We start from the raw sequence: 15,506 nt of genomic DNA, 5'->3' as shown, positions 1-15,506 counted from the left end.
GTTAGCCAGGATGGTCTCGATCTCCTGACCTCGTGATCCGCCCGTCTCGGCCTCCCAAAGTGCTGGGATTACAGGCTTGAGGCACTGTGCCCAGCCACAATCTACTTTCTAATGATATTAAACCATTGCACATATAAGAACCTTGAGACAATACACTTTCTATTTACCCCTCCCAGCCTTTCTGGTATATTTTGGGATTTTTTTTTTTTGGTGTTTTTTGTTTTGTTTTGTGTTTTTGAGACGGAGTCTCGTTCTGTCGCCCAGGCTGGAGTGCAGTGGTGTGATCTCAGCTCAGCTCACTGCAGCCTCCGCCTCCCTGATTCAAGCAATTCTCCTGCCTCAACCCCCTGAGCACCTGGGACCACAGGCGCCGCCACCATGCCCGGCTAATTTTTGTATTTTTAGTAGAGACAGGGTTTTGCCATGTTAGCCAGGCTGGTCTCAAACTCCTGACCTCAGGTGACCTACCCACCTCAGCTTCCCAAAGTGCTAGGATTACAGGTGTGAGCCACTGTGCCCAGCCAATTATCATCATATATATATATATATATATGTCTCATATAGGGTCTTGCTCTGTTGCCCAGGCTGGAGGACAGTGGCACAATCACGTCTCACTGCAGCCTCCATCTCCTGGGTTCAAGTGATCCTTCCTCTTCAGTTTCCCAAGTAGCTGGGACCACAGGCACATGCCACCATGCCTGGCTAATTTTTTTTTTTTTTTTTTTTTTTCAGAGAGGGGGTCTCATTATGTTGCCAGGCTGGTCTCCAACTCCTGAGCTCAAGCGATCCTCCCAACTTGGCCTTCTAAAGTCCTGGAATTCCAGGCATGAGTCACTACTCCTGGCCCACCATTATTTTTGTTTCTTCGACTATATTTTAAGTCAATGCAAATAAGACACTATCTTCCGCATTTCTGTGGGGTTCCCTTCCTGGTGTCTCATGCCTTTGGGCAGAGCCATATTGCCATCTCGTGCCCCTTTTCTTCCACCAGGAGGACTTTCATTAACATTTCTTATAGTGTGAGTCTGCTGGTGATGAATTCTTTCAACTCTTGTATGTCCGAAACTCTTGATTTTGCCTTCATTTTTGAACGCTGTTTCCACTGGACCCAGAACTCCAGGATGACAGGGCCGCCAGGCCTTTCCTGTGGGGCTCCCCATGCATCACTCCACTGACCCTTATTGGCAGTTTCCAATAAGTAGTTTGCTGTTTTGGGAGGCTGAAGTGGGTGGATACCTGAGCTCAGGAGTTCAAAACCAGCCTGGGCAATATGGTGAAACCCCGTCTCTACAAAAATACAAAAAATTAGTCAGGCACGGTGGTGGGCATCCGTAATTCCAGCTACTCGGGAGGTGGAGGCACAAGAAGCACTTGAACCCGGGAGGTGGAAGTTGCAGTGAGCCGAGATTGCACCACTGCACCCCAGCCTGGGCGACAGCGCAAGACTCTGTGTCAAAAAAAAAAAAAAAAAAAAAAAAAAAAAAATTGCTGTGACTTTTATCTTGTTTCCTCTGGCCACTTTTAAGGTTTTCTCCTTCTTACTGGCTTTGAGAAATTGTATCTGATGTGTCTTGGCATGGTTTTCTTCACGGCTGCCCTTTAATTATTCCTCTCTTTCCCAGTAAACAGAAATATTTGTGATTGACATTACTTTAGCCCAAGTATAAAAATTGGGTTTTAAAAATTGATTTAGCTGCTTTGCTAAACTGAAGGGGTTTTTCAAGAGTGGGGTCATTTTCTGTTTAAAATTCCTAACCTCAGTGCTTGATAGAGGCACAGTCCCAAATCCAACTTGCCCGCCTCACAGGGACTTTTCCAAGAGGGTACACATTAGCCATTTAGTTTGGAAGGAATAGGGAAATTTTTCATGTGCTTCTTCCATTGTTTTATTTTATTTTTTTCCTCAAGTTGGATAAGGACTTAAGGGAGCACTGGGTTTAGCTCCATCATGACCCCCAGATTCCTCCTCCTCTGGCCTTCCTATTGCCCCCTGGTCTCCCTATCCTCTACTTTGTGAGATGTATGGCGGGGGGAGCGTGTTAGGGGGTCCCAGGGCCTTGCATCGGGTGAGGTCTCTACTATGCTTTTACTTTTTTTCTTTTTAAGGGGAAACATGGGGGTTAGTTTATTAATTCAACAAAGAGCTTGTTAAAACTGTGCTAAGGCCGGGCGCGGTGGCTCAAGCCTGTAATCCCAGCACTTTGGGAGGCCGAGACGGGTGGATCACGAGGTCAGGAGATCGAGACCATCCTGGCTAACACGGTGAAACCCCGTCTCTACTAAGAAATACAAAAAACTAGCCGGGCGAGGTGGCGGGCGCCTGTAGCCCCAGCTACTCGGGAGGCTGAGGCCGGAGAATGGCGTGAACCCGGGAGGCGGAGCTTGCAGTGAGCTGAGATCCGGCCACTGCACTCTAGCCTGGGCTACAGAGCCAGACTCCGTCTCAAAAAAAAAAAAAAAAAAAAAAAACTGTGCTAAGTGTGCCTGCTCATCAAACACCCCATCTTTCAAAACTATCATTAAAAGTCTCACTTTCACTGTTCTCCAGGTCTTTGTTTGTTTTGTTTTGTTTTTGAAACGGACTATAGGCGCCCGCCACCACGCCCGGCTAGTTTTTTGTATTTTTAGTAGAGACGGGGTTTCACCGTGTTAGCCAGGATGGTCTCGATCTCCTGACCTCGTGATCCGCCCATCTCGGCCTCCCAAAGTGCTGGGATTACAGGCTTGAGCCACCGCGCCTGGCCTGTTCTCCAGGTCTTTAAGCCCATTCTTGGGTTTAAATTCGTAAGTTTGTTTCTCATACCCGGGAGGCGGAAGTTGTAGTGAGCCAACATTGCGCCACTGCACTCCAGCTTGGGTGACAGGGTGAAATTCTGGCTGCAAAAAAAAAAAAAAAAGAAAAGAAAATCAAAACAAACAAACAAAATTGCACTGATGTCCCTTAAATCCATAAAATAAAAACTTTTAATAAAAACTGTCCTACAGCTCATTAATGCTCTTTTCATTTGGGGGATTTCTGCTCTGTGCGCTTTAATTTTGGGTAGTTTCTATTACTGTGTTATATTCACTAATAACTATTTCCACAGCATCTATTCTGACATCAATCCCATCCAGGGAGCTTTTTATTTCAGACAGTATAGCTTTATCTCTAGAATTTCAGTTTGAGTCTTCATGTCCTCCATGTCTGTAGTTGTTTGAAGATCTGAAATACAGTTATAATATCTGTTTTAACGTCTGCTAATTCTCACATTTGCGTCAGTTCTGGGTGTCTCTTGATTGGTTGACTTTTCTCATTATAGGTCATATTTTTCCACCTCTTTGCATGCTTGGTAATCTCTGGTTGAATGCCACACATTATGCATTTTGCCTTGTTAGGAGCTGTTTTGTTTTTTTTTTTATATATAAGTCTTCTTGAATTTTATTCTGGGATACAGTTCAGTTGCTTGGGGTGTTTCATCCTTTGGGTCTTGCTTTGTAATTGATTAGGCTGGACCAGAGCAGCGTTTATTCTAGGAATAATTTTCCCTCACCACTGAGCCAAGCTCCTTCTGAGAACTCCACCTAGTGCCCTGTGAATCATGGATTTCTCACTCTGGCTGACGGGAGTAGGCACTGCTTCCTTCACGCTTCTCAGAAGTCACCTTGAGCAGTCTCCTCACGTATAGGAGCCATTAAATATTCCTTATATTTGCCTAATAATATGCCTTATTAGCTACAACTAATGACCACAGGAGATCCAATGAATGACCAACGGGGATCGTGTCCACGTCTCTAGGGTTCTTTCTTCAGCTCTCTTCCCTCTAGCACTGGTGATCTCCTGCTGCCTCAGTATCCTTGAATTCTGAACTCTTGTCTCCTTAATTCACAGAATATGCCTGGCTCTGTCTGGGTTCCCCCTTCCTATACTACACCCTGAAATTTCTCTTAAGGTGGTAAACTGGGACAATCTTATGGCTCACTTCACTTATTTTCAGCCTCCTGGAGATCTCTTTCTGATTTGTTGCCTGATGTCCAATGTCTTGGAAACCTTTACTTCCTATATTCTGTCTTGAATTTGTTCTTGTTTGAAGTGAGAGGATAAATCAGGTTCCTGTTACTCCATCTTGGAAACAGACGTTTTTGCTCAATTTTTTTCTCTTTTTTTTTTTTTTAGACAGAGTGTCGCTCTGTTGCCCAGGCTGGAGTGCAGTGGCACAATCGTGGCTCACTGCAAGCTCTGCCTCCCAGGTTCACGCCATTCTCCTGCCTCAGCCTCCTAAGTAGCTGGACTACAGGCGCCCACCACCACGCCTGGCTAATTTTTTCTATTTTCAGTGGAGATGGGGTTTCACCATGTTAGCCAGGATGGTCTCGATCTCCTGACCTCGTGATCCGCCCGTCTCGGCCTTCCAAAGTGCTGGGATTACAGGCGTAAGACACCGCGCCCAGCCCTGCTCAATTTTTTTCAACCTTCTTTTTCTCTTTGTGTTTCATTTTGGATAGTTTCTATTGCTATATCTTCAGATTAACTAATTTTCTTCAGTGTCTAATCTGCATCTTCCATTAATCCCATCTGGTGTATCAATGTAGTTTTCATCTCAGACATTGCAGTTTTCATCTCTAAAAGTATATGAGTGTGTGTGTGTGTGTAATACAGCTTTTTTTTTTTTTGTTTGTTTTTTTTTTATTTTTTTTTTATATTTTTTTTTTTTTTTTTTTTTTTTTGAGGCAGAGTCTCACTCTGTCGCCCAGGCTGAAGCGCAGTGGTGTGATCTCGGTTCACTGCAATCTCCATCTCCCAAGTTCAAGCACTTCTTCCTCAGCCTCCTAAGTAGCTGGGATTACAGGTGCGTACCACCACACCCAGCTAATTTTTGTATTTTTAGTAGAGACAGGGTTTCACCATGTTGGCCAGGCTGGTCTCAAACTCCTGACCTTGTGATCTGCCTGCCTCAGCCTCCCATAGTCCTGGGATGACAGGCGTGAGCCAGCATGCCCGGCCTCAGCTATAATAACTTTTAATGTTCTTGTCTACTAATTCCATCACCTGGGTCATCCTTGAGTCTGTTTTGATTGATTTTTCTCTTCACTCTGGATCATTTTTCTTGTGTGTGTGTTTTGTTTTGTTTTGTTGTTGTTTTAGCTTGCCTGGTAATTTTGCTAAATTTTTATTTTGAAATATAGATTTACACGAAGTTGCAAAAATAGTAGAGTTCCCATATACCCTTAACAAGCTCCCCCAATGATGACGTCTTATATAATTTCAGTACAACATACAAACTAGGATACTGACATAGTACAATCCACAGGGCTCACAGTGGATTTTGATTTCACATCCACTCGTGTGTGTGCGTTTGTGTATCACTACAATTTTCTCACATGTCCAGTTTTGCGTTAACGACCATCATAATCAAGATGCAGGACTGTCCCATCACCCCAAGGGTCTCTTGTGCTACTCCTGCCCAATCGGCCCCATCTCTTCCTGCTTTGCCTGCCCCCACTCCCATTTGTAACCCCTGTAGGCCTCTGATCTGTCCTCTGTCTTCACAATGTTGTCATGTGAGTGTGTTGTATGAATGCAACACGCAGTCTGTGACCTTCTCCCCCACTCTGTGAAGCTCCCTTCCGGCTTCTCACGTTGCTACTTGTTGCATGGATCATGCGTTCACACCGTTTTCTTGCCAAGCGTGTTTCGCGGCAGGAATGCACCAAGCCTGTGGAACCACTCACCCGCTGGAGGACATCTGGGTCCTTTCCACTTCTTGGCCATTGTAAATAAAGCTGCTGTGAACATTTGTGTACACATTTTTGTGTGGACTTAGTTTTCCTTTTACTGGAGCAAATGTCTAGGAGTCTGATGCTGTGCTACACGGTACATGTGTTTGCTTTTTAAGAAACCACCCGCGTATTTGCAAGAGCAGCTGTACTGTGCTGCGTCCCTCCAGTGAAGTGTAGCAGGGCCAGCTTCCCCACATCCCTGCCCACGTTCGGCCCAGCACTAGTTTGACCTGGGCTGTCCTGGGAGGTGTGAGCTGGTGTGCAACACCTCCTAGGGTGTTCATCTGCCATCATTACATCCTCTTCAGTGAAATTTCCCTTCAGGTCCTTGCTCAGTTTATACCTAGATTGTGTGTTTTATTGCTGTTGCGATGTTAGTTGTTTCTATGTTCTAGACACACATCCCTTGTCAGACGCGCAGTTCACAAATGTTTACTCCTGCCTGTGGCTTCTTGACAGGTCTTTTACAAAGCAAACATTTTACATTCTGATGAAGTTCCGTTTAGCATTTTTTTTTTTTTTTTTGGATTGTGCTTTTTGTGTCGTGTCCAAGAATCCCTCCAAGTCCTAGGCCCCAAAGATTTTCTTTTCTTTTATTTTTTTATTTTTTTTTTTGTATTTTTTTTTTTTTTTTTTGAGACGGAGTCTCGCTCTGTCACCCAGGCTGGAGTGCAGTGGCCGGATCTCAGCTCACTGCAAGCTCCGCCTCCCGGGTTCCCGCCATTCTCCTGCCTCAGCTTCCCAAGTAGCTGGGACTACAGGCGCCCGCCACCTCGCCCGGCTAGTTTTTTGTATTTTTTAGTAGAGATGGGGTTTCACCGTGTTAGCCAGGATGGTCTTGATCTCCTGACCTCGTGATCTGCCAGTCTCGGCCTCCCAAAGTGCTGGGATTACAGGCTTGAGCCACCGCGCCCGGCCAAGATTTTCTCCTATGTGTTCTTCTAAAAGTTTTGTAGTTTTACCCTTTACATTTAAATCTATAATCCACTTTGAGTTAATCTTTTACAGGGTGTGTGATTCAGGTCCACACTAACCCCTTTGCCTGTGGATAGCCAACGCTCCAGCACCATGGAGCGAACACACAGTCCCCTGGCACCCAAGGGCTCCCCCAGCACCCCCAGTTGCTGCCCTTCTCAGCTCTCCGGGCCACCATGCCCCAGGCAGCAGGTCTGCTGGACACCCCAGCACCCCTGACTCCCACTTGCACCTCTGGACACCTCACTGTATCCTCAGCCCCTCCCTAAGCCCACCGCCCCGGCCCTGCCCCTCCCCTCCAACCCAGGAAGAAGGACCCTTTGCAGACAAGGAGAAAGAAGAGAGGGGCAGGACAGGCTCCCAGGCAGCACCTACAGGAGGAGAGTCTGGGGGTGGGTCCCCGGCTGGGCAAAGACTCTGGCAGTGGTCCAGTGGATGCATCTCCCAGGTGTCTGCCGTGGGCCCCAGGCAGAACCCAGGCTCCAAGCAGCACCTCCAGACTTGCGTGGGAAGTGGGGTGAGGTTAGGGTGGGTTGGGGGAACATAATGACTGAGATGGGAGAGGGACTGGGATCCAAATTAAGTTGATTTAAATAAAACTAAGGCAGGCAAGGTTCGTGGTCTGGTTTTCCAGCCACTGCTCCAACAGGTGGAGTCGGCCTCACCCCACCCTACTCCTGGGCCCAGGACAAGTCCAGGCAGTGTGTCTCCAGCCTGGCCCAGGGCAGACTCTGCTTTTTTTTTTTTTTTTTTTTTTTTTTGAGTCTCACTCTGTCGCCCAGGCAGGAGTGCAGTGGCGCAATCTCAGCTCACTGCAACCTTCACCTCCCGGGTTCAAACGATTCTCCTGCCTCAGCCTCTCAAGTAGCTGGGACTACAGGCGTGCGCCACCATGCCCGGCTAATTTTTGTATTTTCAGTAGAGATGGTGTTTCACCATGTTGGCCAGGATGCTCTCAATCTCCTGAGCTCAAGTGATCCGCCCGCCTCAGCCTCCCAAAGTGCTGGGATTACAGGCGTGAGCCACCGCGCCCAGCCAGCCAGACTGTCATTTCTAACACAGCCCAAAGGTTCTAGGCAGGAGCTCTGTGGCTGGGCTGTGTGGCTCAAGTTCTCTGGTAAACCGGAGTGCTGACAGCGAGGGGCCTGATGGGTGGGCCCCGTGCTGCCGCCAGCGCCGTGAGCTCTGCCAACCCTGGAATCACCAGCCTCAGTTTCTCCATCAGTAACACCACTTCCTCAGGCAAAGCATGGAAGGAAATGACACAAAACCCGACACCAAAGGCATTCACAAAATGGGAGTCGCTGCCACTTCCATTGCAGACAAGGCTTTAAAGTCAGGACTTCTAGGAAGGGAATGGGGCAAGGCGGGGCTAGGAAACAGCTCTAGCAGTGTCACTCAGGCTTCTGACAGCTTTCAGAGACCGAGCCGGCGGGGTAAGCCTTGTCCTGAGTGGGTGTGCACCTGCCAGACTCACACCTGCCAGGCCCACACCTCCCGGTACCCACACCTCCCGGGGCGCACACCTGCCTGGCCCACACCTCCTGGGCCCACACCTGCTCAGGGGTGTTCCCGTCCTCTGCGTACACCCGGGGGTCTGCTCCGAGCTTCAGAAGCACCTCCACAGCTGCCAGGTGGCCCCCAAAGGCTGCGCGGTACAGTGGCGTCCGACCGAAAGCGCCCTGTAAGATGGGCTCCCTGAGCAAGATCCAGGCCTTGTCCCTGGGGGAAGGAGGCCCCGCGCTTCGGCCCGCAGCCCACGGCGCCCACCTTGCTGTTGGGGCTGGCGCCGAGCTCGGCCAGCAGCTGGATGGCCAGGGGCTGACCGCCCGCGGCCGCCTCGGACAGCGGCGTGTTCCCGTGGCTGTCCTCGCACTCCACCAGAGCCACGCGTCGCTGCAGCCGCCGCGCCTTGCCTGCCTCGTCATGGCCCACGCCCTCGCGGGTCAGCAGCTGCTCCACCTGCGCCGCCCGCCGCAGTCACTGCTCTCCGCTCCTCCCACTCCACCCCCACCCCCCGCCCCCGCCCTTCTCCCGCCCCCGCTGACCTCCTTCAGCACCGCTCGGATCTCGCCCACGTCCCCGTCGAAGGCGGCGTCCAGCAGGCGGCGGCGACGCTGCAGCTCCTCCCGCCGCTCCCGCTGCGCCGCCTCCTCCTGCTCGCGCTGCCGCCGCGCGGCCTCCTGCTCCCGGCGCACCAGGGCCAGGTAGGCCTGGGAGGCGCCCGCCCGAAGTCACCGCCCGCCCCGCGCCACCGCCCGGAGCCCCGAGGCCACCGTCCACGCCTCTGAGGTCGGAGCCCAGCCTGAGCTCCACACCCCCCTCCACGCACCCTGCTTCGCCATTTCCTCCTGCCCTGGCCCCCGGGGGTCGCGGCCGCCCGTCCTCACCTCCCTCTGCAGCTTCTCCATCTGCTCCAGGTACTCCCGGCGCTCCTCCCGGCGGCGGGCGAGCTCCCTCCTGGCCCGGAGCTGCCGGAAGGCGCCCTGGATCGCTCTGGCCGCTCGGTCCTCCGCTCGGTCCTCGGCAGCCCCTGGGGTGGGGAGAGGCTCACGCGGGCGCGTTCTCGCCTCCAGCCACGCCGGCTGCGCCGCTGGGAGTGGAGCCGCCCCCGCCCCCACAGAGGGACCCAAACGGCTCTCAAAGCCCCCAACGCGGCCGAGCCGGAGTTCCAGCCCGCGGAGGCCGCACGAGGAGGCTGCGCGAAAGCCCGGGACGGGGAGAGGACCCACGTCTGCGGGAGCCTCCCCTGCCCCACGCCTCCGGGGACCCTGCGAGCCCCGCCGAGCCCGCAGCTCGGGAGCCCCGAGGAACGGTGAGGAAGCGGCCCTGTCCCCCGCGGGACTCCCTCCCCGAAAGCCGAAGGCCCCTCCTGCATCCAGGCCCCAGCGAGGTCCGTCCTCTTCGGACTCGGCCTCGCCCTCGCCCCACCGCGGCTGCAACAGAGCGCTGAGCCCGAGCCTGGAGCCGCCTCGTAGGGAGGAAAGGGGCGGAGGAGAGGCCGTCGGGCCCAGCCCTGCCCTTAGTGGTCTCGGGAAGTCACGGCACCACTCAGCCTCCCCGGCTTGAGCCCCTTGCTGTAACGTGGAACAATACTGGCAGCTTTCTAAGAGTCTAGCAATGGGGCGCTTGTGGCGCTTCCGCCACAGTGAACGCTCAGCGTGCGCCCCGTGGGTGTGACTTGCACCAGGGCACGGGCAGAGGCGGGGGTGGAGGGGTGGTCGAGGCTGTCGGGCCACGTGGGCACCCAGCAGGGAGCCACAGCTGTGCAGAAGCAAGCAGGCAGCTCAGCTGGGTCTCCACAGGTGTCCCCACTGGGGAGCCAAGTACTATGATTCCCACAACCAGGCTCCCAGGGAACATGAACAGAATGGTGGGATGAGGCGAGACTGGGAGACTCGGAAGGCCCTGCAGGCCCTGGGCACGGACCGGAGCAGCCAGAGGGGGCAGGGTGGAGAGCTGAGTGCATGTGAGAAAATCAATGTGAAGGGGAATAAACGGAGAGTCACCGTCAGGAGGGCGAGACACCGAGTGGCAGTGGACAGAGATAATAGAGTCATAAGAATAACGAGTGTCTAGAATGCAGATCCTGACAATGGGAACAAAGAACAGACACTCAAGATAAAATCCAGGAAATCCTGAAATGAACCTTAAAACCAAAGGGGGAAAAAATCCCAGAAAACAAAGGGCATGAACAACAGGCATCAGACACAACTCGGTGAAGTTGAGCCTCAAAACAAAATGTTTTTCAGGCACCAGAGGAGAAAGAGCAAAGCACCTATGAGAGGAAAGTCCGGCTCTCCTGAGGCTTTTCTTTTCTTTTTGAGACAGGGTCTCACTGTCACCCAGAACGGAGCACAGTGGCACGATCTCTGAGACAGGGTCTCACTCTGTCACCCAGGACGGAGCACAGTGGCACAATCTCTGCTCACTGCTGCTTCCACCTCCCCGGTTCCGGCAATCCTCCCACCTCAGCCTCCCGAGTAGCTGGGACCACAGGCACATGCCTGTACACCACACCCACCTCCTAAAGCTTTTTACGGAAACACTAAATGTTAGAAGAAAATGAAGCAAAGTCCACAAAATTCTGCAGGGAAAACAGTGGGCCAGGAAGAGTACGTGGTTCTGCAGCAGAGATGGCAGGGCAGGACGTGCAGCCTTCCCAGTGACAGCAACAGAAAAGACAGACGGAATCAAAGTGTTTTTTAAACAAGTGTCTGACGGCATTGAAAGCTACTGAGGAAGTGAAGAATGAGGTCTTGAGGAGAACAGTGCAGCAGGGTGGTCCCAGCACCAGGAAGGTGAGCCTGGCCTGGAGACTCGGGCAGCTGGGCCTGGCCTGGCCCAGAGCAAAGGGTCAGCTGCTCAGCAGGGGATGGGCCAAGGGACAGACCTGTATTTAGAGTACTGGGTATCGCTTGGGTTTAGGGTTGCAAGATTTAGCTAATAAACAGGATGCAATTTGGGGGACATACACTAAATAAATTATTCACTGTTTATCTGAAATTCAAATTTAGGCCAAGTGTAGTGGCTCACTCCTCTAATCCCAGCATATTGGGAGGCTGAGATGGGAGGATTGCTTGAGCCCAGGAGTTTGAGGCGAGCCTGGACAACATGGTGAGACCCTGTCTCTCTTTTAAAATATATATATAGGGCCAAGTGCAATGGCTCACATCTGTAATCCCAACACTTTGGGAGGCCAAGGTGGGAGGATCACTTGAGCCCAGAAGTTCAAGACTAGCCTGGGCCACGTAGGGAGACCCCTGTCTCTACAAATAACTAAAAATTAGCTGGGTGTGGTGGTGCACATCTGTAGTCCCAGTTACTCCGGAGGTTGAGGTGGGAAGATGGCTTGAGCCCAGGTCAGTGCTGCAGTGAGCCATGATCATGCCACTGCACTCCAGCCTGGACAACAGAGCAAGACCCTGTCTCAGTAAAATGTATATATTTTTATATCACACATATAGAATATGTATATATGAGAAATTCAAATTTAAATGGATGTCCCGGTTTATGGGAGCCCTGTTTTATCTGGTAGCCCTATTTGGGTCAGAATCACAACCTTCACAAAATAAAATAACCCTGATGGGAACAGGGGCCCAGCTCCAAAGAGTGACAGCAAACGAAGTCGTCTTCATTTGCAGATGATGCACATAAAAATCCAAAAGAACTCATCACAAATGATTATCATCAATAAGCAATCTTGGGAAGGTTCTGAATATAACCTCATACTCACAAAGTATATTTCTGTATACAAGCAACAAAAAGAAAATTTAATTATGATATTGGCATCAAAAAACTATCATATACTTGGATTAAACCCACAAAATAAATGTCAGTGAGTCCATAGTGATAGAAATAAGGGATTAAATACACACCAGAGGGAGTGGAGGGAAAGTAGAATCCCATCAATGGGTATAGGATGGGGCAGGGAAGGAGCAGATTGCCATCAGGCACACAAGAAGTGCAGCTGCTGCAGCTGACAGCCGCCGACGCATGTTTCAGTGGGTTTGAAGAAAAGCAGAATTTCTCTTGTCTCAATATATCTCTCCCAAGATAAGTGTCACCCACAAAAGGAAAACATAGTACATTTACAAAGGAGAAACCCAGCGGAAACCCCCCAACTAAGTGATTCAGTACAACATCAAAAGCAGTGAGATGTTCACAGAACCCCTGCCCGCCCCACAACTGAGTGATAGAGGGCAGCATCACAAGTGGTGAGATGTTCACAGAACCCCCCCCCCCGCCCTCCCCATTAAGTGATCGAGGGCAACATCACAAGCAGTGAGATGTTCCCGGAGAACCACCCCGTGACATGATGTACGTCGAAAACACAACATAATTTCTGCTTTATTTTATTTTTATTTCGGATTTTTTTTATTTTTATTTTTTGAGACGAGTTTCGCTTTCTCTGTCGCCCAGGCTGAGGCAGTGGCCAGATCTCAGCCTTCCACTACAAGCTCCACCCTCCCGGGTTCACGCCATTTTCCTGCCTCAGCCTCTCCCAAGAAGCAGACCACAGGGCGCCTCGGCCCACCTTGCCCGCTAAGCTTTGTATCTTTTAGTAGAGATCGGGTTTCTATATTAACTCAGGATGTCTCGATCTCCTGACCTCGCGGATCCACCCTGCCTCGCCTCCTCCCAAAGTGCTGGATTACAGGCTTGAGCCATCACCGGCCTTTATTTTATTTTTAATTTCCTTTTAGAAACAGAGTCTCAGCCGGGCACAGTGGCTCACACCTTAACCCCAGCACTTTGGGAGGCTGGAGGCAGGCGGATCATCTGAGGTCAGGAGCTTGAGAGACCAGCCTGGCCAACATGGTGAAATCCTGCTTCTACTAAAAGTACAGGTTCAGCTGGGTGTGGTGGCACATGCCTGTAATCCAGCTACAGGAGGTGGGAGGCAAGAAGAAATCACTGAAACCGGGAGGTGATCTGCAATGAGCTTCCAGATCAGCCATTGCATCTCCAGCTGGGCCACAGAGCCAGACACCGTCTTTAAAAAAAAAGGGTGGGGGTCTCATTCTGTCAGCCAGGCTGGAGTGCAGTGGCTTGATCTTGGCTCGCTGTGGCCTCAACCTCTGCTCCCTCAGCCCCTTGAGCGCCAGGACCACAGTGGCACACCACCACATCCACACTCACTCTTCTGCCAAGGTCAGAAAGAAAAGCAATGACTACAGAAACAGTTTACACACTGGCAACTATGCAGAAACAGTGGCCAAAGGCAATATGGCATCCTGAAAAGTGGTGGAATCTGAGAAGGTCTTTAGGTTAATGGTTTTATGCTAAGCACTCTGGTTCTGATCCTTGGTATGTCCCTATGGAAGACGTTAATCCTAGAGGAAGCTTTTGCAAGTTATACATCTATGGAAAATCCCCATACCATTATGTTACTTTTCTCTGTGAGACAAAACTACTTGAAAATAAAAAAGGTAAACAACTGTCAAATACTAGGATTAAATCTGACAAGATGCACACAAGATCTCTATACACATGAGCGAACACACACACACACACCCATAAACATTTTTGAAAAGCACTAAGAACAGAAAACAAAGGAGAGATATACTGTTGTTCATAGATTGAGGGCTACTGCTATAGAGCTGACACTTTGCACAATTGAGCTAGAGGTTCAACGAAATCCTAATGAAGCACCACTGTCACCCAGCAGGGCTGTTTTTGCTTTGTTTGTATGAGAACTGACCAAGTGGGATTCTCGAATGTATCTGGGAAAGAGCCAAGAATGGCAAATAATTCAACAAAAGAAGAACTGGTGGGAGGACTTGCTCTTCTTGGAGATTAGACCTCACGCCGGTGAAGACAGTGCAGTGTTCTCACACAGAGACCAGTGGCCGTGGGTTTAGTGAAACAGCCCCGCATGTGGGCTTCCTGGCCAAGGCCTACAGAGCCGTGAAGAATGGAGATTTAGTCAGTGGTGGTCCAATCAGAAACTGCATGAGGAGAGGGAAGACATGTGGTTCGCTTAATTTTACTCCATTCACAACAGGCAATTCCATGGATCAGGATCGCATCGGGAAGGCAAAACCATAAAGCTTGTAGAAGATCACATGGGGAGAAATAAAGCTTGTGGAAACTTGAGTTGGAAAGAAAGCATTTGTTTAAGATTGATATACACACAAAAGAAAACACGCTAAAATCAGTAAGTTCGTGTGTGTGTAAAAGTGCATGTGTGAGATGGTCTGCTCCATTGCTCAGGGCTGGAATATACAGTGGCTCGATCCTGCTCACCGCAGCATCCACTTCCCCAGGGTCAAGTGACCTCCTGCCTCAGCCTCCCAAGTAGCTGGGATTACAAGTGCCCACCATGCCTGGCTACTTTTTGTATTTTAGTAGAGATGTGAGCCAGCCATGTTGACCAGGCTGGTCTTGAACTCCTGACCTCAGGTGATTCCCACCCCACCTCGACCTCCTAGTGTTGGGATTACAGGCATGAGCCACCATGCCTGCAAAAATCAGTTAGTTCTATTCATGAGAAGACACCTGAGTGAAAATGTGTCACTGAGTGGGAGAAGATAATTGCAGCACATGTAGAATCTACTGCAAGGTTTATTCTGAATATATTGGGAAATATCACAAAGCCATAAGAAAAGAGGCAGCTGCACAATAGAGAACTACAGTGGACACATTTGAATGCACGGCGAACCCACCCAAGCGGCCAAGAAATTATATGTCGTGGATTATCTCATTAGTTACCAGGGAAATCTAATCTAAAACCTCACCTAATACCAATGCACACCTGGTGCTAGAGAGAGGTCGCCACTGCCGGCGGGAGGCTCACAGTATTGAAGCGGTCTCCCACACCGTGGGGAGGGAAACGAAACACCCACTTCAGCAGACAGCTTGGCACACCCGTGCCCTCAGCAATCTCTTCTCCAGGCACGTGCCCCCAAAACGCCGGATGTGCACTGGGGAGACAAGTAAGAAAACTACGCTAAAATATTTTAAAACCAAAATTCCTACAAATAATCCAAATGTCTACTAGCAGTAGAATGCATCATAATGTTATATTATGCACATAATGCATACCGCAGAATGGAATGAACCACAGCTACATAAAACAAGGGATGAATTTTAAAATATGTACTTACACACAAAGGGAAAAAGACTAATGTACATGTCAAAATGTAAAACTTTTGTTTATATTCTAGCAAATAACATACCAAAAGTGAAAAAGCCATATAAACTTGGAAAAGAAATTTTCAACACATAATACCTGTTAAAGAACTTCATGCATGTCAAGAAACAGGTAAGTA

At 50.1% G+C, this 15,506-nt stretch overlaps 1 protein-coding gene across 1 annotated transcript; it reads right to left on the bottom strand.

Moving 5' to 3' along the window:
- Positions 1-7,672: 7,672 nt before the first annotated feature.
- LOC116272601 (putative IQ motif and ankyrin repeat domain-containing protein) lies at positions 7,673-9,996 on the bottom strand (the record flags this gene model as incomplete). Its single annotated transcript, XM_031661350.1, has 5 exons — positions 7,673-8,077; positions 8,289-8,414; positions 8,503-8,694; positions 8,781-8,945; positions 9,123-9,996. Coding segments are annotated over 5 exons (1,366 nt in total), but the record flags the coding sequence as incomplete, so codon positions are not given.
- Between the last annotated feature and the right edge of the window lie 5,510 nt (positions 9,997-15,506).

The sequence above is a fragment of the Papio anubis genome, unplaced genomic scaffold, assembly GCF_008728515.1.
Source record: "Papio anubis isolate 15944 unplaced genomic scaffold, Panubis1.0 scaffold1340, whole genome shotgun sequence".
Taxonomy (NCBI): Eukaryota; Metazoa; Chordata; class Mammalia; order Primates; family Cercopithecidae; genus Papio; species Papio anubis.
Note: the sequence above shows the minus strand (reverse complement) of the source record. Positions and strands in the feature narration are given on the sequence as shown.